At 47.2% G+C, this 22,241-nt stretch overlaps 1 protein-coding gene across 3 annotated transcripts in view; it reads right to left on the bottom strand.

Moving 5' to 3' along the window:
* Positions 1-1,202: 1,202 nt before the first annotated feature.
* ASXL2 (ASXL transcriptional regulator 2) overlaps positions 1,203-22,241 on the bottom strand; it is a 75,854-nt gene continuing 54,815 nt past the window's right edge. For all 3 annotated transcript variants that reach the window (XM_065730546.1, XM_065730547.1, XM_065730548.1), the window contains 8 exons: positions 21,711-21,826; positions 17,236-17,362; positions 13,240-13,380; positions 11,967-12,130; positions 9,845-9,941; positions 7,302-7,407; positions 5,942-6,635; positions 1,203-4,871 (listed from right to left, as the gene is read on the bottom strand). In XM_065730546.1, coding sequence (XP_065586618.1) covers positions 2,496-4,871; positions 5,942-6,635; positions 7,302-7,407; positions 9,845-9,941; positions 11,967-12,130; positions 13,240-13,380; positions 17,236-17,362; positions 21,711-21,826 — 3,821 coding nt within the window. In that variant the 3' untranslated portion in view covers positions 1,203-2,495. The remainder of the gene's footprint in view (positions 4,872-5,941; positions 6,636-7,301; positions 7,408-9,844; positions 9,942-11,966; positions 12,131-13,239; positions 13,381-17,235; positions 17,363-21,710; positions 21,827-22,241) is intronic.

The raw sequence follows: 22,241 nt of genomic DNA, 5'->3' as shown, positions 1-22,241 counted from the left end.
TTCTATTCTTTATTATACTGAGCTCTCTTATTCCTAATGATTTCCTGACTACTTAATGCCCTCTTGCAAACTCGTGCATGTTCTTCCATCAAGTTCCACCCGGTAGCTCGTAGCGTACGGTAAAGTCAAAGACATGAAGTGAAAGGAATTTACTGTCTGAAAAAGGAACAGAGCAGAAGTAGCCCAGGAAAAGTGCTCATCTGTTAAAATAGAACTAAGGCACTGAACAGCTGTAAACTTGCAAGTCGTGGCGTGAGATGTCTGTGCTTCCCATCCAGCCTGGCAGCCCCGCACATCTCAGTGCTCACCCTGGGCCCAACCCTGGCCCAGCTCAGCTCGGATCCTCGTGCTGCAGAATGTAGAGGCAGCAAGGAGCTCTGCCCAGGGCACCACACGGACCCCGTCACAGCACCCTACCAATTCCAACAGCGACAGAGACACCCCTTGGAGAAGGAAGGAGGGATGTGGGCAGCAATGTGGCCACGTCAGCACCTCTGTAGCAGCCACCCTAGGAAGTGGCCGTCCCTCTGCTGGGCACCCAAAGCTGTGAGGCTACAGCCATGGCCAATGCTTGTGCAGCACAACAGGAAAACCAGGAGCCTTTTATTTTTGGGGGGGGATTTAAGCAGCTTCAAAAATCCCCCTAACCTGACTGTACTTCCAGTATTAAATCCCTTCTGCCACTCATGTCTAAGGAGAGATGCGCAGTTAGAAAGCAGGGCTCCCTGCTCCATGTATGGTGAGCAGATCGAATCCCAGCACACGCTGCAGCTCGCCAGAGCTGAACGTTGGAGGATACCACGCTCTGTTGGACACGGAAGGAAACGTTTTTCTACCGAGTGAATAAGCCTGCAGCTCTCTTTATCATCACACTCCCTGCAGAAACGCTCTGTGCTCCCACGTGTGGGAAACGGGGAAAGCAGCAGTGCAGTCAAACAGAAAGAAGGAAAAAGGCTTCAGGGCCCCAGCTCATCAACCAGCCGTCGCCTCTTTCGTTAGTATTGCTTCATCTTAAAAAGGCCTTTGGATTCAAAGTGAATTCAGTGCTTTTCCATCAAAAAGATACACAGATTTGTTACCTGACCAAGATCTCGTATGGCCCCCCTCCCTCCCCCAACAGTGACAACATGGGACTGGATGTGGACCTGATGTTTTCTGGGAAGAGAAGTAAGCTACAGCTCCTCCATGTGATGCACGCTCGCTGCGCTACATCAGAACGCAGGCTGGCCTATGCTCTACCAGCCAGCCTGTTGAAAATTGCTGTCGTTGAGAACATAGTACCATTTTGTAATGGATAATTTGGATTCATTGGAAAGAATGGATTGCAAACACCAGCACTGGGCCACAATGGAGCGCAACCAGCAGTTGGGACAATTTGGTTCTTAAAAGACACAGCCCAGACACCAGTGAAGCCCAACGAGAGGCTTGTTTTCCACACTTAGCCTTCATATAAAATCTCCTATAGAAATGAAAGAAGTCTGACTACGGTGGAGTTTTTAATGAGCCACAGTAAGCTTCCTAGAAAACAGTAGGACAGAGGGTGACATTAGTGCACTTCACTTGCATAATGTGTTGTGATGGTTCTTAGTGGCAGGGATGGCACCTTCCAGCTCACTTGAAATAATGCCTAATAACACAGGTTTCTGCCGAGTCCTGTCAAGTCCGGAAATGAAACGCAGTTCAGCACATCTTTGTGATCTCTGCTTTAAATGGTTCCTGGGATTACCAATCATCACAGTTAATGAGTTGGTTTAGTGATTTAAATTCTGGTATCCTATGGTTAGTATAGTTGCCTTGTTCAGTAGCAAACCAAGATACTACCGCCCTTAAAACAAGGTTACTGCAACTCACTCCTTGGAGAGGAGAGGATATGCAATCAAAACCACCAGCCAATATTGCACAACCCAGCATGCCTTCTGGGAACGGCCACACCACGGGTGCTGGATGATTCTTGAAGGCTGCTCCAACATCAGCGCCTTCCAATTCTGACCAATATGAACTGAAGTTCAGAGCAACACAGTGGCCCACTGAGGGGCTGTGGGGCTCTGTCAGCACACACACGTTGTGCCTCGATGACCTGGCTCCTCTCCTTGCCAAGAGAACACTGACCAACCAGAGGTTTTGCTGGGTGGTTGTTACCCCATCTAGAGCAGAGCTCAGCAAACATGCTGGATAGCGGGCTGGGGTTAATGGAACTGCAGTACAAGTCAAACACTATCTCCTAAAAGATTGAAAAAATATTTTTAAACAAAATAATGTGACATATTTACATAATTCCTTAAGTGCAAACTCTTGTCACAATTCACGTAGTTGAGCTCAATTTAGACTCACTGTACAAGAAGGTGCTCTTTCTTTAATGAAAGAAGAACTCTACTCTGTATTCCTGATTCAGTAACGTGTCTCTTGTGCAAGGCAGTAAATTTCCTGTTTCTTCCCAATGTTCTTCCAAAAGCAAACCCAACGTGGAGCCTTCCTCTTCCCTTGCCACGACCTGGTTACCGCACAACCAGGCAGGAGACACAGAGCTTAGAGGGGCCAATGCAGTCATCATGGCAGAAGGCGCCACAGCCCTTGCACATGATCATGGCTTTCAACCTGCAATAACACTTGGAAGGGGAGTCCTCCATGCTGCTGTCTTCAGCAAAGGCCTGAACCGGGATGGTCTGGCTGTGGTTGCCAGAGTTCATGGCTTGGCTGGTGGGAATGGTGGTTACAGTCACAGAGAAGGACATGACGTTCCCCATGCTACTGGACAACTGACTGCACTCAGAGAGCCCGCCCATGAGAGAGCCCTGGTTCACATCTGGGGAGGTGGAGACGTTTATTGTGCCGCTGTAGCTGGGCCCGACGAGCTGCGCTGCCGCAGCATCTCCATCCAGCTTTGGAGGGTGGGGGTGAGAAAGCTGGGGGAGCTTTGGCTGCGCAGAGTCCGAGGACGGTGCGGAAGAGCTGAAGAGCTCAGGGCTGCTGTGCATTTTTCCCTTCATGGTGTACACCATTTGCTCTTGAGCAGCCTGAATAAGATCTCGTGCTAATGCCGTTCCATCCAGCGCCTGAACGCTCTCCCTGCTGCCGGCTGCCTGCTGAGGCACGGCTGCTTCCACCTTCACACCCTTTTTAGCAAGGATGCTGTGATCTGAGGAATTTGCACCGTGTGATACCTGCTCTTTTTCACATGGAGCAGCCACCTGGGAAGCCTGGGGCTCCTCTTTTACGCTGGCATGCTCACGTTCATCACCTGTGCTCTCATCGTCCGCATCTCCTTCCTCGCTGCTGCTGCCATGGCCAGGCATCTCCTCACACTCCTCAAATTCTGCTTTTGGACCACCGGGCGGGCTGTTCAGACACAAGCGGTTTTCAGGGTTCAAGGAGAAGCCTCTCCTCAAACTCTCTGAACCACGGCCATAGGTGGAAATGTTGAGCAGATAATGACCAGACATAGCGGGCTTGGATGTCCTTCTGCCCATGAAACCCAGCACAAATCTCTGGCTGGTGGAGCTGTTTTCTACCTGGAAACCTGAGTGAGCGAGGTTCACTTGGGAAGGCTGAAGGACTGGGAACAAATTCTGCCTCTGGACCCTCTTGATAAGCGTCTGAAGGATCTGCTCCTGTGTTGTTTTACTGAGCGCCTCTGGGTGCTGGTCAGCACCGGGCTCCTTTCCTGCAGGGAGCAGAAATGTCCTCGGAATGTGAGGCAGAGGCCTGCTCTGGCAGAAGATCTTCCCGAGCTGCTGTGGGGATAACCCCGACTGCCTTTCAGCACCCTCAGCTCCAGCACCACTCCCTGCCACACCAGGTGCCGCTGCCCCTTTCTCTTCATTAGAAGCTAACGGGACAGTTTTCATTTCTGCTTTGGTGAGAGGCTTCGGCAGGATTTGCTCCAGGGGGACGCTCCTGCCTTGAAGAAGTTGCGTGACCAAAGGGTTGCTGGCAGGAATACTGGAGCTGGCTTTTGGGAGAGCCCCGCTTGAATTCAGATGGATTTTAAGGCTAGGTGCTGCTGACAAGGTGTTGGAGCATGGGGCAGATGGAGCTGACACCGGTGCACCTCCAGCCTGGGCTTCTGAGTTAGTGGGGGTCAGCGAAGGCATCAAAGGGGAAGGAGATGTGCCTTTAGGGACATCTGAGCTGGTCCCTCCTAAGGCCATGGGTGCTACCTTGGCGATGTTGGCATTGCTATCGGCTGAGGACACAGTGACACAAGTTGTTCCATCCCTGACAGTTGATGTCCCGCAGGCCTGGCCGGGACCTGCTGGAGCAGAAGGTGCTTTCTCTTGTTTGTCACAGCTACCAGCACACGAGGAGCCCAAAACCTGATTTACAGCCATGTTTGGGGGGCTCTGTTTGATTCTGCTGATTTCCTCTATCGCTGACACCGCCGGGGAGGAGCAGCTGGTGCCCGTATCGCCAGCTGCACCTCTGGATTGCAACACGGAAGTTTGCTGTAGTTGTGCTCTAGAAAGACTGGGGGTTGCTGGCTGCTCCTGGGTCTCCATTGGGGAACGGGTCCCTGGGCAGTGTGGAAGAAACCTTCTCGAACTTCCCCCGCTTCCAGTTCCTGCCAGTTCCAGTGCGTTTCCCCGCGTTCCAGTTTCTGCGGCTCCACTCGTCGCTGCGCTGCCCTTCCCTCCACCGCCCGCTGGGCCCCCCCCGGGGCCCGGCCCTGGGACTGCTCCCCCCGAAGAAGCGGCGGCGGCGGCGGCTGCGGCGGCCGCTGCCCTCTGAGCCCTGACCTGCTGGGCTTTGGCCTTGATGTCCGCCAAGGTTCTGGCCCCTGTTCTGACCGGACTGATGAGTGAGGCTGGGAAACGTACCCTGGGAGAGACCTGGCCCGCAGGAAATGGCATGGGGGAGATTCGGGAAACAGGAATCTGAAAAAGAGAGAGAGAAAAGTGGAACTGACAAACAGGGAACGTTTAACCCACGTCATTAAGGACAGAAACATTTACGGTTGAAGTTTTAGATCAATGCTTTTGGAGTTCTCACTTGAGAAGAATACGAAGAAGATCCACGCCCCTTTGACGCCTGGCACAGCTATTTGGGTCTTTTACCACCTCAGAAACCTCAGGCTGGAAGCTCTTCCCTTGCGGGTACAAGCTGTTCCACCAATCCCCATCACCCAGAAGCCTACCCAGCTCCCTCAAACGCGACCAGAACTCAACACCTCTCACCCCTTAGTGCAGGTTTCGTGCTTAATGTCACACATATGCAACTTACATCCATTTGTACATCTATGAATTACTCTTCTCCCTCGTGCGCCAACACTTCACTCCTCGGTGTCCTTCTATAAACTAATAACACTCTACTGTGTATCTTCAGATAAAAGGCCAAATTTTAGTCCTGTATTCTAACATACGTTCTCCACTCCTAGCAGTAAGATAATCTCTTCCAACCATCAATCCACTCCTGTGACTGCTCTAAACCATGTCATCTTTTATATGCAGGTTCCTGCTAAGATTCAGCAGAAAACGGGCTTTTAGAATTGAGATGTCCCCTAAAATAGTCCTCCGCTGCCCAGTCTGATACCTGACTGCATTGAAATGGTATAAATGATTTTTGGATTCATTTGTTTTTTAACACAGGCATGTAATTTACTTTCTGAACTTGATACAGTAGAGCAAACTTCTGACAGCATTCCTTCTAGACTGATCCTTGTACCAGTGGGGATACACCTACGGAGTTCTTTGGGCTGCAGCTCCCTTTGTGATTTCAGTCCTGCAATTGCTGGAGCTTCTGGCTGAGCAGGTTTTGTAACAGATGCGTGTGTACAGAAGACTTCACTCGATTCCCTTTAGCAAACAGCTAAGCTTTTGCACTTCTGGATCAAATATTTCTGTGGCGGTAGTAGGCAGGCAACGTAACCTGCACACAGAACTGAGCTGACCCAGCAGCGCTGACCAGCACGAACCCACTCAGTGGATCTGCCTTGGTTTCTCCTTACCTTGAGCGGGGGCACGCGTGGCACCGTGGGCCCGGCAGCAGGAAAGGACTGTGTCTGGCTGCGAAACGCCGCCTGCTGCTGCTGGCACTTCTCCGCAATGCGCGGCTTCTTCTCCGGCGTGCTCAGAGCTGCTTCACAGCTCTCCGACTTCCTCTTGTGGCCTTCAACACTGACCTCCATTTCTTCACTTACAGGTGGAGGCTTCTTTTCTGGTGTTGGTGGGGCGACCGCTGGACCTGTCGCCTTTGCTGCTGCTTCACCTGCTTCAGGGCTCTTTGGTTTGCTTGGGGCCAAGACCGGGGCGCACACAGCCTCCTTCACTTCCTTTAGCGTGGCGTGCCTCCTCTCCTCTTCTGGCTTTTGGCTCACAGCAGGCTGTGGTTTCTCCTGGATGGGCTCTCCTTGGATTCTCTCTTGGATTTGTTGGTCGCTGGGCTTTGCTGCACGCCCAGCTGGGGAAGCTGAGGCCTCAGCAGGTTTAGCTGCTTTGGGCTGCACTTCTTCTCTCCTCTCCTCTCCTTTTTTCACTGCAGGTGCTTCCTGGACCACCTGTGCTTTAGACTCCGATGGAGAAGTAATCTCCTCTTTGACTGGCAAGCATTTTGGCTGTTCTGCTGCTGGCTTTTCAGCCTCTTCGCCATCAGTGCTGGTGTTGGCTGTCAGTCTCTCGGACTCTTCAGGACTTAATCCAGAACTAACAAGAAAAACAGGATTTTTGTTTTGTGAAACATTCTTGCCAAAAGCATGCTATCCTTACAAAAGCAACGAGGGTCATCTAAATACCATCCCCTGAATAAATGTAGCTCTTATTAATCTATGCCATGATCTTTGAAACCCTTCACTACCGTTACTGCTTCCAAATGAAACAGAACTTAATAGCAGTGTTTAAAACCAACTGAACAAAATATGTGGAGCACGCATTACATCTAGTCCTCTGCCCAGATACTCATTTTCCAAGCTGCAAACCAAAAGAATTTGGCCAACAGTAAACATTTCCTTTCCTCATCCCCACACACATCTCTCTGCTGCATGCAGACCGCCCCACGCGACCTGCACCTGACTTCAGCTCATATGCTGACACTGCTGAAAGGGACTCGGGGCTCCTGGGAAGCATCTCCCATCTTTTTCCAGAACATGACCAGCACCACAACCGCTGACTGTTAGCTGAGAACCAACGCTGCCTGTCCCGTTCATCCATCCTTATTTAGGACAGAAATGAACAAGTGGGAATCTAATGCAGCTGCACCTTGCTGAGGTTTGATGAAAGGTAATGTCAGTGGTGGACAGTGCGTGAAATCCACAGGAGTAGGTGCACCCAGGGAGGCAGTGGCAGAGGTAAAAAAGATGCTGAAGGTCTTACCTTTGGCCATAGTAGCTCTCAAAAAAATGTTCCTTCCACAGCTCAACCTTCTTTTCCTTTTCTATCTCTTGACGTATTCTCAGCTGCATTTCTGGTGTGAACTCACCTGCAAAGTGCAATAAGGGTCATGTGCAAACAAGCTATGGATAAAAAGAAACAGGATAACCACAGGAGCCCTCATGCTTGCAGGTGACAGTCCCATCTCAAAGAAGCCCTCCACAGCCTTTGCTGCTGTAGCCCCACATTTCTCCTGAGCTGCAAGGTGTTTCTCTGCTGCCTGCTCTTTGCAGGACTCTGCTGCATGGCCCCTGCCCTCAAGCACATCGACTGGTGCCCACTTTCTGGTGTCCTCTGCAAACTGCCCCAGTGTTACTGACAGACAGTAACTATGTGGGGTGCCCAGACAGACCCCCATGTGCCCCATGTGCTACCAGCATCCAGGTGTGAACCACGAAGCACACCACCCCCCAGCTGCTCTCCCAGCTGGCTGTGCAGCCATCCAACCTAACCTCTCAGGCTGCATACAAGAATACTGTGGGAGACATACAGAATCACTACTGTTGAAAAGACCTCTGAGATCTCCAAGTCCAACTGTCGACCCACCCCACCGAGCCCACGTCCCTCAGTGCCACATCCTCACTGTTCTGGAACACCTGCAGGGACGGTGACCCCACCACCTCCCTGTGCAGCCTGAGCCAAAAAGCCTTGCTTATGTGGATGTGAATGACACCTACTGCTCTTCGTTTGTTCACAATTTCAGGGTTTTTTTAGGCAGTCAAACCACGCAGGCATGAAATAAATCCATGCTAAGTGTTCCCATTCACCTTCTCCTTCACACACCCAGGAATGTCCTCCCAGAGGGCTTGCACCACGATGAAACTGAGGCTGATCAGATTTGCATTTTCTCAAACGATCTTTTTGGTGCTTTCTGAAGGTGGGTGCAACATTTGCCTTTCTTAGTGGTGGGAAATTTCTACCAGTCTTCACTTCCTTTTCAGGATGATGAGCAGGGGCCTCTCAGGCACTGGAAGTTCCCTCAGCTCCCTGAAATGCAGCCTATCTGCTCTGAAGTCATTTGATGGTTCTGAAAATTGTTCTATCATTTTTACCATTTTATGCCTCGCAGAATCTTAGAATAACTCAGGTTGGAAAAGACCTCTAACGTTCCCAAGTCCAACCCCAGCCCACATCCCTCAGTGCCGCATCCCCACCTGAGCACCTCCATGGATGGCGACCCCACCACCTCCCTGTGCAGCTGTGCCACTGCATCACTGCTCTTTTGGAGAAGAAGTTCTCCCTAATATCCAACCTGAACCTTCTCTACAAACAAATCATGCTGCTGTATGGATGAAGATATCCCAAGCTTCAGATCTCAGCTTAGAAGGACCACTGAGCTGTCGGTGTCCACAGGCACTGATGTCAGTCTGTCAGGCTGTGCAGCTTCTATCTACAGTAACGATGTCTATACATTCTCACATATCTGCACACACTGTCAGGGCCTGAGTGCACCAGCTGCAGCCAAAGAAAACCTACAGCACTGTCCTGCCCACAGGGACATCAAACTTTGGTACCTGAGCAGTGATACGCTGCTTAGTGAGACTGTCAGTGGACACCTCCGGACTTCACCCTGACTGCTGCAAGCTTTATCAGCACAGCAGGTTCTACAGCTGTTGTGCTATTCATCTGGTGATTAGACATTGCTGCACTTCAGATGTAAAGCCATGAACAGATGAAAGTTCCTCTTTTACAGAAGATAAAACACCAAAGGACGGGGGCCAAAATTACAGGTGGTTCCAACAATTACAGACAGCTCAATTCTGCTCCTTGTCTGCCTGCTGCCATAGGTACACCCACAAAAATACAAGTGGTGATACAGAACAAAATGCCTTTTCTACAGAAAGACCTCTTAAGAATCAATTGTCTGGACATGAGTAAATGGTATTCCCTTCTTAAAGTGAGTCATGGGGGGTGCTGCTGCCTTCATAAAAGCACTGCTGAGAGGCTGCGTGGCTGAGTTCTGTAGAGGAAACAGTCCCTGCCAAGGAGTGAGTGCACTTCTGATGATGCAGTTTGGTTAAATTAAAGAATTCAGCACCTCTGAGTTCGAGATGCAAATGACTGTGGAAGGTACAGGCATCCTATATAATCACACCTGGCTGTCTTTACAGTACACAAAGAACAACGTCACAAGGGACTGCCACTACCAACTGTGGATAGAGCACTTCACTGATGACCAAGTGCATTACCTGGGAACAGAATTTACTAGGCCCTGCAGTTCATAAGGTCACAGAATCACCACAGCTGGGAAAGACCTCCAAGATCACCTGGTCCGACCATCAACCAAACACCACTACTTCCCCACTAAGGGGAAATATATCCAGGCTTGCACTTGCTCTCAGGGGCCACATTTCCTACAGCTCTTTTTACCAAGGAAGTTATCCAGCCTTTCAGTTTCTCCATCAAACATCTTTTACACATTCCCCAAAACACTGGTGAGCTGAAAGCCTTGTAACATTTTACTTCTTTGCCGGGGGAAGTCTTACCTTCTGACAACCTCTCCTTCCAGCCCTGGGCAGCTGAGGTGAAGAACTCGTTGTTCAGCGCCGAACCACTCAGCTTCATCACACCATCCGCCCCGACCTGGAATACAAAGCACACAGCATTCATCAGCTGAAAAGGCAAATGGCACGTGTTGTCTGGAAACAGAGCAATGTCGCCATGAATGTCTCTAGAATCTGTCTTTATCTCGTTCAGAAGAAAAGAAACAGCCTTCTTAAGGCTGGGCCAAGTCCAGGATCCAGAAGACTGTGGCAGATTTTCCTCTGCAGCCCACCCCTCTCCAGCTCTGCTTCTGCACAAACATGCACCAACAGCACAGGATAGAGGTGGCAAGGAGAAGTGCAAGGAAACAGGATGGCACAGCCCCCGAACAGCTTCTTCAGGTGCATTCTGCCCTGCAAAATGAATGGAAGAAATCGCCTTGAACTTCTGTCCAGAGCAATAGCTCTGCTGTCTTCTAGGAAAAGCAAGGACATAGGAGGTATCAAGTTAAAGTAACTCTGGGATGCATATAATCATAATCACAGCTGGCTCTGGAGAAACAGGGACCCCTCAAAAATCATTCAGCCTTCAAAATGCAGGTAACCAAATAGGACAGTCAAGTTACAGTGTGGGATGCAAATGCAAAAGCATAAGGCTAAGACTGGAACACAGCATGGTGGGCAACGACCAACACACAGAAATAAACGTGCACTTTTCTTTAAGAAACACAAAATGACACATGCAGTAACTTGCAGCTGCAGAGTCACCGCAGGGATGTACAAAAACAGAGGCTCCTTTCCTAATCCAAAGTCGTACTGATCAACCACAGAGTGGAAGTGATGATCCTCTGCTGCACATATGGTGCTGCCCATGCCTAATGCTGGGGCACAGCCCTGGGCTGTCTCAGAAAGCACTGCTCTGTTTAGCAGAGGCACTAAGCCACCTCCAGGCAAACACAACACATACACAACCTATGGCATTCAGCACATCCAGCGTCTTCACCTCTTCTGTTTACTGCAGAGAAGTGACATTTCTATGGAGCGTGTCACTCTGTGGTGGGAGATTTACTACTCAGGAACTAAGCAGCATTATTTAGATAATCAAAATTCATTCTCGGTCAAGTTCTAATTGAATTTAAGGATAATTAAACTTAAAAGTCGGGACAGAATTGTCTTGCCATCTGCTGTGAGCTTCTTGCCAGTAAACTCCAGCTGCAAACTCCATCACATCGTATTCTGACACTACTGCAAAGGCAACAAGACTTAGAAAACAATTCCTCCAATTATTTATTGAACTAACAAGCCCCTGATGAATGCTGACTGAAGATCAGGACACAGCATTACACCTCTTCCTAACTCCTAATGGATGCGCTCAAGGCAGGGCCCTCTGCAAAGCAGACCTCAGTGCAGCTGTGTGACCCACATGCATTATTAATGCTCCGTGCACCGCAGAAGAAGCAGCACAGCCACCAAGGCTTCATCCTGAAGCAGCTGGTTTGGCCGCACGCTGCTGACTGCACCACATGGATTTCCACTTCCTATAGGAGCCTGGAGAAACTGCAGCTGTGATGCAGACCCCTTGGGAGCGACTGAGGTGAGTAAGAATTGGCACCTGGCACTAATTTGAACAGATACAGTAATAATACCCTCAAGGGACTCCCAGATCTGACACAGGACATCTCAAAGCCAGCCCCGGCGTCTGCAGGACTTCAGGATGGCTCCAGGCTGTATGTGAATGCATCTGAATTAATGCCCCTACAACTGAAGCAGAAGCACAGTGCAGAATCCCACGTTGTTCAGAAGCTCCCAGGCCCATGGAGGCAGGAATGCTGAGTATCAGTGTAGCACAGGATGAAGGTAAAAGGAAGCACCCTTGTTCCAGCTCTAACCTTTCTGGTACTCAGCACAAACGAACTCAACTTCACTCCCTGAACTCATCGTGAAGAAGAAACTGGCAGAGCAACAAATATCCAAAGGAACTATGAAAGAGTTTTCCAATATTTTGCACTGTCAGCAGAAGAAAAAGTCAATTCCGTGAGAGCTTAATGTCCTGTTTGGATGCCTTATCCGATTCCCTCCCTCCTGACAGCAGGAGCCTCCTCTCTGCACACAAGGAAGGACGCACCTGCCTGTCCACCTCCGGCAGCAGCAGCAGCAGGCGCTGCTGGCACTCCGTGGGCAGAACGGAGAACGTGTGCTTGTTGATCAGTGCCCGCAGGTTGGTGTTCACCAGGATGGAGTCGGGAGTTTCCACGTCAATTTCAGCACACTTGGTTCTCTTCAGCTGCCCTGCAAAGAACCAGAGGGAGCAGAGTAGCACCTTACCTATGAGGGGATTAAAGGCTCCTGAAGAGCACTTCATTTCAAACCTTAACTTGAGTCAAGAACATTGTTTACCTTTGTAAGGTTGATATATAGTTAAAAACAAAATGTGGGAGGTCCTTTCCATCACTGAACGTTTCCTATGCATCGTACCCTGGGTCAGTTCATCTGGCTTTTCCAGGAAGCCTGCGTGCCTATCTGGGAGCTGGCAAGGTCTCTCTCAAAAGGGTTTCTGTATTATGCTTTCAGCCACATCAATTTTCTATTTTAAGCCTCCAGTTAAGGTCACTTTGTTCTTAGGGATTTCTTCTTGGACTTTCCCACTTTATTCTCAGTAAAAGCATCTCAGAAAAAAATACAACCCAGCAGCTCATTCTGCTTGTGCTGAAACCACAGCTGGACAAAGCAGCAAACATGAGCCATTCTCTTTCCTTCTCTCTGGAAGCCAACAAATTCCTCCTTAACTCTTACCCTACAGCCAGCTTCATGTACGTGCTGCAAACAAAAACTAAAAGAAAGCATCTGTATCACGTACAAGAGTCCCTCAGGAGATGCAGTTTGTGATTTATCTGGAGCTGCAGTTTCCTGGTTACAGCGTGAGCTGAAGCTGGGCTGGAGAGCAGCATCTCAAGCTGGCTGTGGCCATTCCCATCCAGCTGAGAGCTTACACACATAGCTCTTCATGAAATCATGGCTATCTGTTGTCAAAGAATGGGTCACTCCAAACAGCACATCAGAGGATGAGGGAAGAGAGAAGCATCAGAGGATTCGTGGGTGAATTGGATGTTACCAAAGTGTCTTAAGTACATTTGAAAAGCCTTCAAAATAATGCAAACCCTTTGCTTCTCAAACAGTGAGCTCCAAATTCACAGGTAGAAACCCCTGATGATAAGAAATGAGCAAAAGCTTATTTGTATGCGAAAGGTTTGAATTACTTATATTGGTTCATGCAGAACACTGGGAGTGCCCTCCACAAATCACTTGAGAAATGGAATTCATCAGTGTTGCTGTTCTGGCTTTTGTTCTGTCATCACAGTAACTAAACCTCTGTAGTCAGAAAGAAAGAAATGTCTTACTTGCGTGGAGCCTGTCAGATCTCTGGAATGGTTTCTTCCCCAGCCCTGGCAAGGAGTCGTCCAGCTTAACAGAGGCAGAGGAACTGGAGGTGGAGTTCTGAGAGCTGTTTGAGTGTCCATCAGACTGCTTTCCTACCCAAGCTGCACAGGAAATTGAAACAGTTAAACACAGGGACATACAAAGAAATATACAAGACATCTGTTTGGACTGAAATAAAGATTCTTTAACACGCTCACTGCAATCCCAGCAGCTCTGGGATAAGCACTTCTATGACATTTACACTCCTTTATTCTTGTAGCACTTGTTTCCCAGCAGGCTGAGAGCAGAACAGCCCTCTGCAGCCCTCACATTATCATAAAACAAAGACAAAATAAAGAGATGGACACCCATTTTGGTTATGGTTTGAGTCCATTTTCCTGCCAGTCCCATTTTATTTCCTATCTCTCTTCAGTCCAGTAATGATCTTATTAAAGCATCCTTTCAGAAGCAGCTTTAGTTTCTACCAGAGTTCACAGTCACAAAACATCTTTTCATACCTCACGTGTACTTTCTCTTTTTTTGCCCTTTATTCTAAATGCTATTATTTTAGACCAACCTTGGTAATTCCTCCCCCTCTTTCAAATACTCAAGAGATATTTTCATGTCCTCCCCCAAAAAGTCACTACTTAGCTGGTGACTTCACCACTATGATTTTGCCTTACAAAGCTGTGCCGCCCACATTCCTTCTTGCACAGCACTATTATTTTCTGCTGGTGGGAAGGATCCCCCATGCCTCCCGCTCTCTCCTCTTTCTAAGTGAAATGAGTTAGGAACATGATCAGGTCTTCTCTCTTTAGGTTTACAGGTAACAACTCAGGAGCTTAACTGGGGAATGCATGAATGTACACTGTTCCTACTAAATAAGTCTGATTAGTTAGGGACTACAGCAAAAGCTGAGGAATATGGCTTTCAGGGAGGGTCAGCAAAGCCAATGTTGCACCCACTGTCAAAAAGGACAAAAAATACGAACTAAGAAATACAGGCCAGTCCCATTTGTCCCTGTGAATGCCACAGAGTGAGCCCTCCTGGAGCACATTTCTGTGCACACGAAGGAGATGGAAGCAGTCGGTGTGGATTTAGCAGAGGTAAATCATGCCTGAATAGCTTGATTACCTTCTGCCATCAGATGACTAGATCTGTGGACGAGAGAAGATAGGTGGATGCCAATTACCTCAATTTCAGCAAGACATTTGACATTGTGTCCTGAAATGCTGTAGGCAAGCTGAGACATTAGGTCTGGATGGGTGGATAAATGGAAGAGAAAAATCACAGAACTATAGCTGGCCAGATGGGGGGATCTGGGGAGCAACACTTCATTGAATCACTGAAACAAACACTGGGGTTGGGAAAGACCTCTAAGATCACCAAGTCCAACCATCAACCCATCACCACCACGCCAACCAAAGGGAGCTGCATCCCAGGCTGCATGAGCAGCACGAGCTTAGGACTGATTTTCATCAAGCACAAGATTAATGGTTTTCTCCTTAACCTTTTAGAAAGGGTCTGAACTACAAAGCTGCCTGGGAACAACAGAAAACACCAGCAACTGTTCAATACCTACATAAGTTCCTCTGCTTTTAAATGATGCATGAAGTACAGCTGGTGAGTGTGCCCATTTCCTTCCAATGGATGTGCAGTGCACGGCTGCAACCTTGCATATATCTGAACAGATGTTCAAGAAACATTCTGGCAGTACGTAACCAGCAAGCCAGCACAGACTGGTCTAGTTTTGGTCTGGACTTCTTTAGGGCTATTTGGAAAGGGAGGATAAACACACACACTAAAACACAGAAAGAATTTTATACTAAAGAAAATGAGCAAGAGATGAGACAAGACTTCCAGTTATGTGAAAGGCTGTACAGAGAAGACATCAAATAACCAAACAATCAAATGACCTTCTATTTCTGTGGCAGACAGGACAGGAAATCTTGGTTTTAAAGCAAACCAAGAAAAAGATCTGATTAGAGGCTGATAGAAACAATTTAAGGACAGTTACCGAAGCAGGAAGGGTGAGACTTGCTGGGAGCTTCTGGCCTTTGCAACAGTGTCTCTGAGAACAGAGTGAAGAAAACATCTGTCGGGAAAGCACAGCAGATCCTGCCCTGAGGAAAGGATGTGGACAGGATGAGCTCTCAGGGGAGCTCCGAGCGCTGGTTTCTGGTGGCTGAGGAATCTTTAACCTGAGCAGTGAATTGCAGCACAGTTCATAGAATTACATCAAGATCCAACAGCAAAACGTTCATACTACTATGGTCTTATTGTTATGCAGTCCTCTCTGACTACTTCTATACTTGCAAACTAAGTGGTGTTGCTGGGCATTTCCCTGGCTGTAAGTAGGCCAAAAGGTTATTTTTAAGAAGACTAAAAATAGCTGAAGGTTTGAGGTCGAAGACGTAATTTTGCTGTGATCTTCTGTGTATTTTCTCTCCCATTTCTTTGGGCAGCCACTCTCCCAGGTAACTAGTAATAGAGATGGCCTCAAGCTGCACCAGCAGAGGTTCAGGTTGGGTATTAGGAAGCATTTCTTCTCTGAAACAGTGGTCAGGCATTGTGACGGGCTGCTCAGGGAGCTGGAGGGGTCACCATCCCTGGAGGTGTTCAGGGAACGTGGGATGTGGTGAGCAGGCATGGTGGGGTGGGTTGGGGTTGGACTCAGGGATCTTGGAGGTCTTTTCCAACCTGAATGACTCTACGATTCCAGTCTCAGACACTTCATCTGTGACAGAAGCCTTTTACAGTGAGCACTCTTGTGTTTTTCTCAGTGGTTACATTTCATGGTCATCACCTTTCTGAGATGAATCAAGGTCAGCCACATAAGTCAAGACTGAACGATGGAAAAACATCATTATTAAGAAGGAGGGAGTTTCCATCTCACAGAAGTGTTTGAGTTGGAAAGAAAGCACAGCATTTTACCCATAGTAATGGGTAAACAGTGGGGTTAAGAGTGGGGCTAAGTGCTGGGAATTCAGACAGGACTGTAGAAGTAAATCAAATGCTAGGAATGGTTAGCAAGGAAACAAAATTTAGAGTACTGTGATGCTGTACAAATTCAGAATGGATCCACACCCTGAATATACTGTAGGGCTTTAATTCTCATATATACTTACTGACCTAGAGGAATAAGAAGGACACAGGACTCTTCCAACTGAAAAAGAGATGCGTGCTCCAGGCCCTGCAGCACCTTGGGCTTGGTATAAACCATGCAATACAAATGCAGAAGCATTTGCTGCATCTCAACAACTTAAATCATGTCTACAGAACCAGTTCATCCTGGAAAGCAGTTCTGTCAAGAAGAATTTAGATATAACTGGCCAGAAGGAACCACCTAGAACTTGCAGTGAGCAGCAAAAACCTGCTGCTGGTAAGGAAGCAAATGTACTGAATGAGAAAGAGAAGAGCAACCCTGTCCTTGGCAGGGGGTTGGAACGGGATGATTTTTAAGGTCCATTCCAATCTAAGCCATTCTATGATGATTCTGTGATCCCATTCATTTTCAGTGTAGTGCAATTTCAGGAAAGGGCTTGAGAATCTCTCAGGTAAAAAAACATGTATCTCTGGAACATGACACGAAAGCCACACTACAGAATGAAAAGACAGTCTGGAAAGAAATGAATACTAAAAGAAACTCTGCCTAATTTGCTTTGCCATGAGACAGACCTGAGTACAGTGCACAGGCAACTATGGGGGATGGCATTTATCACAGAAAGAAAATACTGAACAGGACAATGGCACAGTAAAACCCATTCAAGATCTGTTCTCCACAGAATGCGTTCCTCATAAAATCCGAGTCAGGAAGAAGGGAATCAGAGTATTTCAGAAACAAAACCATTTGAAAAGTGGACTTTATTCTCTCCTCCACTAAGAGAAAGAAAAAGCAAATTACAGACAATAACCGTGACCATGACCATGACTCTGACCATGGCCATGGCCATGCCCGAAGTGCTGCTGCCACATACCAGGTTTTGTAGGTGTGGAGACACTGGCTGCCTTGACGGCCTTCAGCAGCACGTGCTGATTAGAGGACACTGGCATGCCTGCTCTGCATTGCTGCTGCTGCTGCTTCTGCTGCTGCTGTTTCAAGGCCTGGGGAGGAGGAAATTCAAAACACTCTCAGAAATCATTAAAACGTAGAACAAGCATCTTGATTTACAGCAGGGGGTAGCTGGATTCTAACTGTGAGTACATAAAAAGTTTTAGATGACTTTGGAAATACATTCATTTTGTGTGGGACACCGATACTGTCTATATTTTAAATGCAGTACTACAGATACACACGTTTCCTACCTTTGCACCCACAGCCAAAAGCTAATGGCTGCAGAACGCCTTAGGCTGTGTCGTTACATTAAAGAAAGACAGCTCTAGAGAACACAAAGAGAAGGAATTCCAAATCTGGAACTGGCTCAAGCAGTTAACCATATAACTAACTTCAAAGTATAAGCTACATAATGTAATTCATCTTCATCTCCTGGAGAAGCAAGTAGCATCTTAGTAAAAACATTCAGCAGAGATGACATCCATTAGGAAACTTTTTTTTTTAAATTAGGAAAGTAATAAAAAACAGGACTCCAAAATCCTTTGCTACAATAAAGGCTGTTAAGACAACTATAACTTTGCCAAACAAGTGCCAGTGACTGTGACAAGGAGGTAAGGAGGCAATTTGGTTCAGCTGCAGCTTCTACCCAAAGCAAAGTGTCTGCTTTAAAAAACTCAAATAAACAGAACAGACTGACAGATAAAAGTATACACCAGGATTTTGGAACAGGAAGTGACAGAAAACAATATGCTGTGTATACACAAATGAGTGAGGCTGTTAATGAGACAACAACACTATCTTACACAACAATGATAAAATACAGTTATAAGTGGAAGAGGGAATATAAATACCCAGGAGCCCCTAGAATTGCCATGTGAAAAACAGAAAACAGACCTTCAGTTTGGTAAGGCACAACTTGAAGAACACTGACAACAGGAGGGTGTACATAACCAAGTGTATGGGAACTACTGAATCACAGCCTGAACCACTGATAGATCTCCTGAGGTGAGCACTGAGTCAGCTGCAGGAGCACAGGTGAAGGCAATGCACCTGTGTGACCAGAAGGGGCGGAGTCCGACTCCACCTCTCCCAGACCCCATTTAAGGGCTGACCACCACTGGGGAAGGATCTCCTGTTGGAGATTACTCCTCTGGAGTTTCCTACTGAGAGCCTAGGACATGGGTGAGCAATTTCCTTATTATGATTGTCTCTTTCTATCACAATAATGTGTTTAACTATGCCGTCAGTAAAATATCTCTACTACAATGCTATTTGGCATTATTCTTTCTGTTAACATCCCATTCTCTCCTCATCCCCAGACTGTCTTTTCATCACAGGTCTGCAGGTAGTTGTCTGCCTTCTCTGCAGAGCAGATCTCCAACCCGTGAACACCAGGGGTGACTGTTAGGTGCTAACACTCTCCTCAGGCCCAGCTAGCTCTGAAGCCTTGCAAAATGGAGCCTGTTTTGCTTTCCTTGTCCACCAAAGTATGGTTGCCACTGTGGGTTCAGATCTCAACCAGAGACCATGGCCCAGGATGTACATTAGGGAAAACTTCCACTCCAAAAGAGCAGTGATGCAGTGGCACAGCTGCTCACAAAGGTGGTGGGGTCACCATCCCTGGATGTTTTCCAGAGCTATGGGATGTGGCACTGAGGGATGTGGGCAGTGTGTTGGGGTTAGACTTGGGGATCTCAGAGGTCTTTCCAACCTGAATGATTTTATGATTCTGTGGTTGTTTAATTTACCAACCCAGGAGCTCCTGGCCTTAGTCCTTCCGTGTGTGTGCCAACAACAGATTAAAAAATGGGTAAAGATGAGAGCCAACAGCATGAATGATATTAAATGTGTGACTCCTAATCTCCCAGAAGCCCAACAAGATCTGAATTCTAATGGCTCTGGGATAGCTGCTTGAGCTAGGTGACAAGGAGATGAGGTCAGTGAACTGAAGAGGAGCAGAGAATTAGGGCAGTATCTGCTTTTCCAGTAAAGGGTGAGAACTGCCCATCTTTCCAAATCTGCATTATGTATTTCAGCATCTAAATGCCTTTTTTCCCTGTGTCATCACTCCTCCAGTGCAAGCAAGGAGGATTCTCCCTGTGCGTTTCATTATTCTACTAGGATGAGCACTGACATGCCTCTGTCAATTTAAATCCAGGTAATGCAAGTCTCCAACTCACGGGTCTTCCAAAAGATTGTAAGGAACACATGGTTTATGCAGCAGTATGGTGGTCAAGGGTTAAACATCCTCACTTAGAAATCTGCTCTCTCTTCCCTCCAGTGATGTTATAATTACCCAGGGCTGAGTCCAGCCAGCTGTCTCCTCCACTGCACGCTAGCAAAAAATCTGGGCATAATTAAAAATATGAAAGCTTTCTTTAAGACTGAGTCAAACAAGAATTACATTTTTTTCCTACTATACTCATAACACCTTTGTTTCCTTCTTGCTGTTGATATTTGCTCATTCTATCTTTTATGATTTTTCCTGTTCACAGTAGGAATTGTGTTGAGGAAGAGGTGGCTGATGTGACAGTTGGGACAAAACAGCAGAATTACACTGGATCTAAAATTAAGTGATGGATTGTGCATGCGATGTTCTTCATTTGATCCAAAGCCAGAGCCAGTTTTAGGCAGGTGGGCAGTTGAATGGTTACAGCACTCTTCAGCAAAATCTTTTTTCCAGTGTGCCCAGAAGATAAGTTATCATTATGCTGCAACTTGCTAACTCTACTCTGCGACAAAAATTCAGGGAGGAACGCTGCTGTGATGGAAGACAATGACCATCAGCTTTTGGCCTTACAGACAGCTGGAGAATGGTGCAGTATGATCAAGGTATGCTATGCCTCAAGGCCAACATGTGTTTCCCCATCTCTCTTTCTTCCTGATGTTTTTTCCCAGCCCAATAAGATTGTGAACAGTGAAACTGAGAACACCTTAAGTTTGGACCTCACCAGTTCTGACTTATTTTGCTACACACACAGTCAGTGTTGGAACAAGAATGCTCCAGAGGTAGATACGTCAAGAAGAAAGCTGAGGTGAAATGTGGGGAGAGAGCAGAGACAAAAGGGGAAGGGGGGGGAAATGGGGTGGAAAGGTGGGGAAGGTTGGTGGCAAGAAGAGCAGAGGGAACTCAGAGATTAAAAGTGGGAAACTATGAGGAAAGAGAAGAGAGATAGAACATCCATCTAACTCCTGCTGGAAACAAAGCTCCACTTTATTCAATTTCTTTATCTTCACCTGCACTATTTTCCTCAACAGTATATTCTAATTGAATCCTTATCTCTCACAGCAAATTCCTTTCCAAACACCAGGGGCATCTCTGAGAGCTGAATACCATCCTGAGTGTTGCTTCTCAGTTGGGAAAAGCTGGGAAAAGGTAAATTCCATCCAAAACACATCAGGATTTCATCTGTCTGTGACAAGCTTCCATAATCCCTTGACTAGCACCTCCTCTGCAGCTTGATTCATAACTCCTTGCAGGTTTTTTTGCTTTAGTAAGGACTAAGTCTAACCCTGTTAAAGCACTTCCTTTCTAAGGATCATGGCAAACTAAACAATGCAGTTGGGGAAACACCTGCAAATAAGATGCTCGAGGGAATAATTCATCTGGTGGTTTTCATTAAAAGAACCAAACTGTGTGAGGTACAGTTATCCATTCCATCCTGAGAGCATGCAATAAGTGCTATCTGTGAACACAAAACAACCAGCCCTGCTCCTTCCCTCCTAACGCCCACTAGAGGAGCAGTGCAAAGCCAGCATGCTTTGCTTCCCCTTTGTCACCTCCATAAATACACACTGGACCACAAAATTCCTTGGAAAGGAAAGTGCCTCTAATGAGGGGAAGAAATCAGAGGATTTAACTCTTTTCTCAGAAAAAACTTTCAGTTTTCTAAAATGCTTTGGGTGAAAATCAGTATCTTATTCTAGAGAATAAATCTAACAATGACAAAATTTCCAGGTGATTTTTCAAGCAAGATAGTACTCTGAATCTCCTTTAAAAGAAAGGGTTGATTTTTAGGATAAGAAGATGGCCTTAATTGTGCCAGAGGAGGTTCAGGTTGGATATTAGGAACAATTTCTGCTCTGAAGGAGCAGTGATGCAGTGGCACAGCTGCACAGGGAGGTGGTGGGGTCACTGCCCCTGGAGGTGTTGCAGAGCTGTGGGGATGTGGCACTGAGGGACGTGGGGCACAGTGGGGTGGGCTGGGGTTGGACTTGGAGATCTTGGAGCTCTTCTTCAACCTGAACGACGCTATGATTTAGCAAAGCTCTGTTTTATGAAACAGGCAGGAAGCCCTGACTTCCTACCGTGGAGAGTGCAGTTTCTCTTAGATGGTCTACCAGAGAAATAACACTACTGCAGCAATTCCAAACTCAGCTCCAGGCTACACCACTTACCTGTTTGAGTGCCTTCTTGCTGTGCTTCTGGGATGAGGAGATGACTTTGCCTGTCTGGATGGAAGGTGACTGGCAGCTTGTCTGAGGGGAGGATGTCTGTGACAGTCTTGATGACACTGCAAGAAAAAAAACACACAGAAAACTCAACCTTCATCCATTTGGCAGCAATGTATGAGCCAGGTTTCACCACTTCAGATCATCTCATGAGGCTCAGGAAAACTGCACCTCTAGCAAGCGATACTTTGTGTAAGAGAAGAATCGTGTCTATTTCCTATTTCTATATCAACAAGGCAGCTGTCTTCCTCAGAAAGCAAACTGCAGTTCCTGTATGTGACTTCAGATGTTCCATCTCTTGTCTATTTCTTTTTTATTGTGGAAGTAACTTGAGAGAAAGTTCAGCAGAAGTCTAAACAGAAATGCAGACATGGGCAATGCTCTTCATCTGGGATGACCTATGGTCAGACACCAACCTGACAGCAGCTTCTTATCAGATTAACTCTGCATCCCAAGCAAGAGTGGGGAGGGACACAG

Source organism: Cyrtonyx montezumae, unplaced genomic scaffold (assembly GCF_038088225.1).
Source record: "Cyrtonyx montezumae isolate F1298 unplaced genomic scaffold, pur_monq_1.0 scaffold_13, whole genome shotgun sequence".
Classification (NCBI taxonomy): domain Eukaryota; kingdom Metazoa; phylum Chordata; class Aves; order Galliformes; family Odontophoridae; genus Cyrtonyx; species Cyrtonyx montezumae.
The sequence above is the reverse complement of the archived record's forward strand: the minus strand, read 5'-3'. Positions and strand labels throughout refer to the sequence as shown.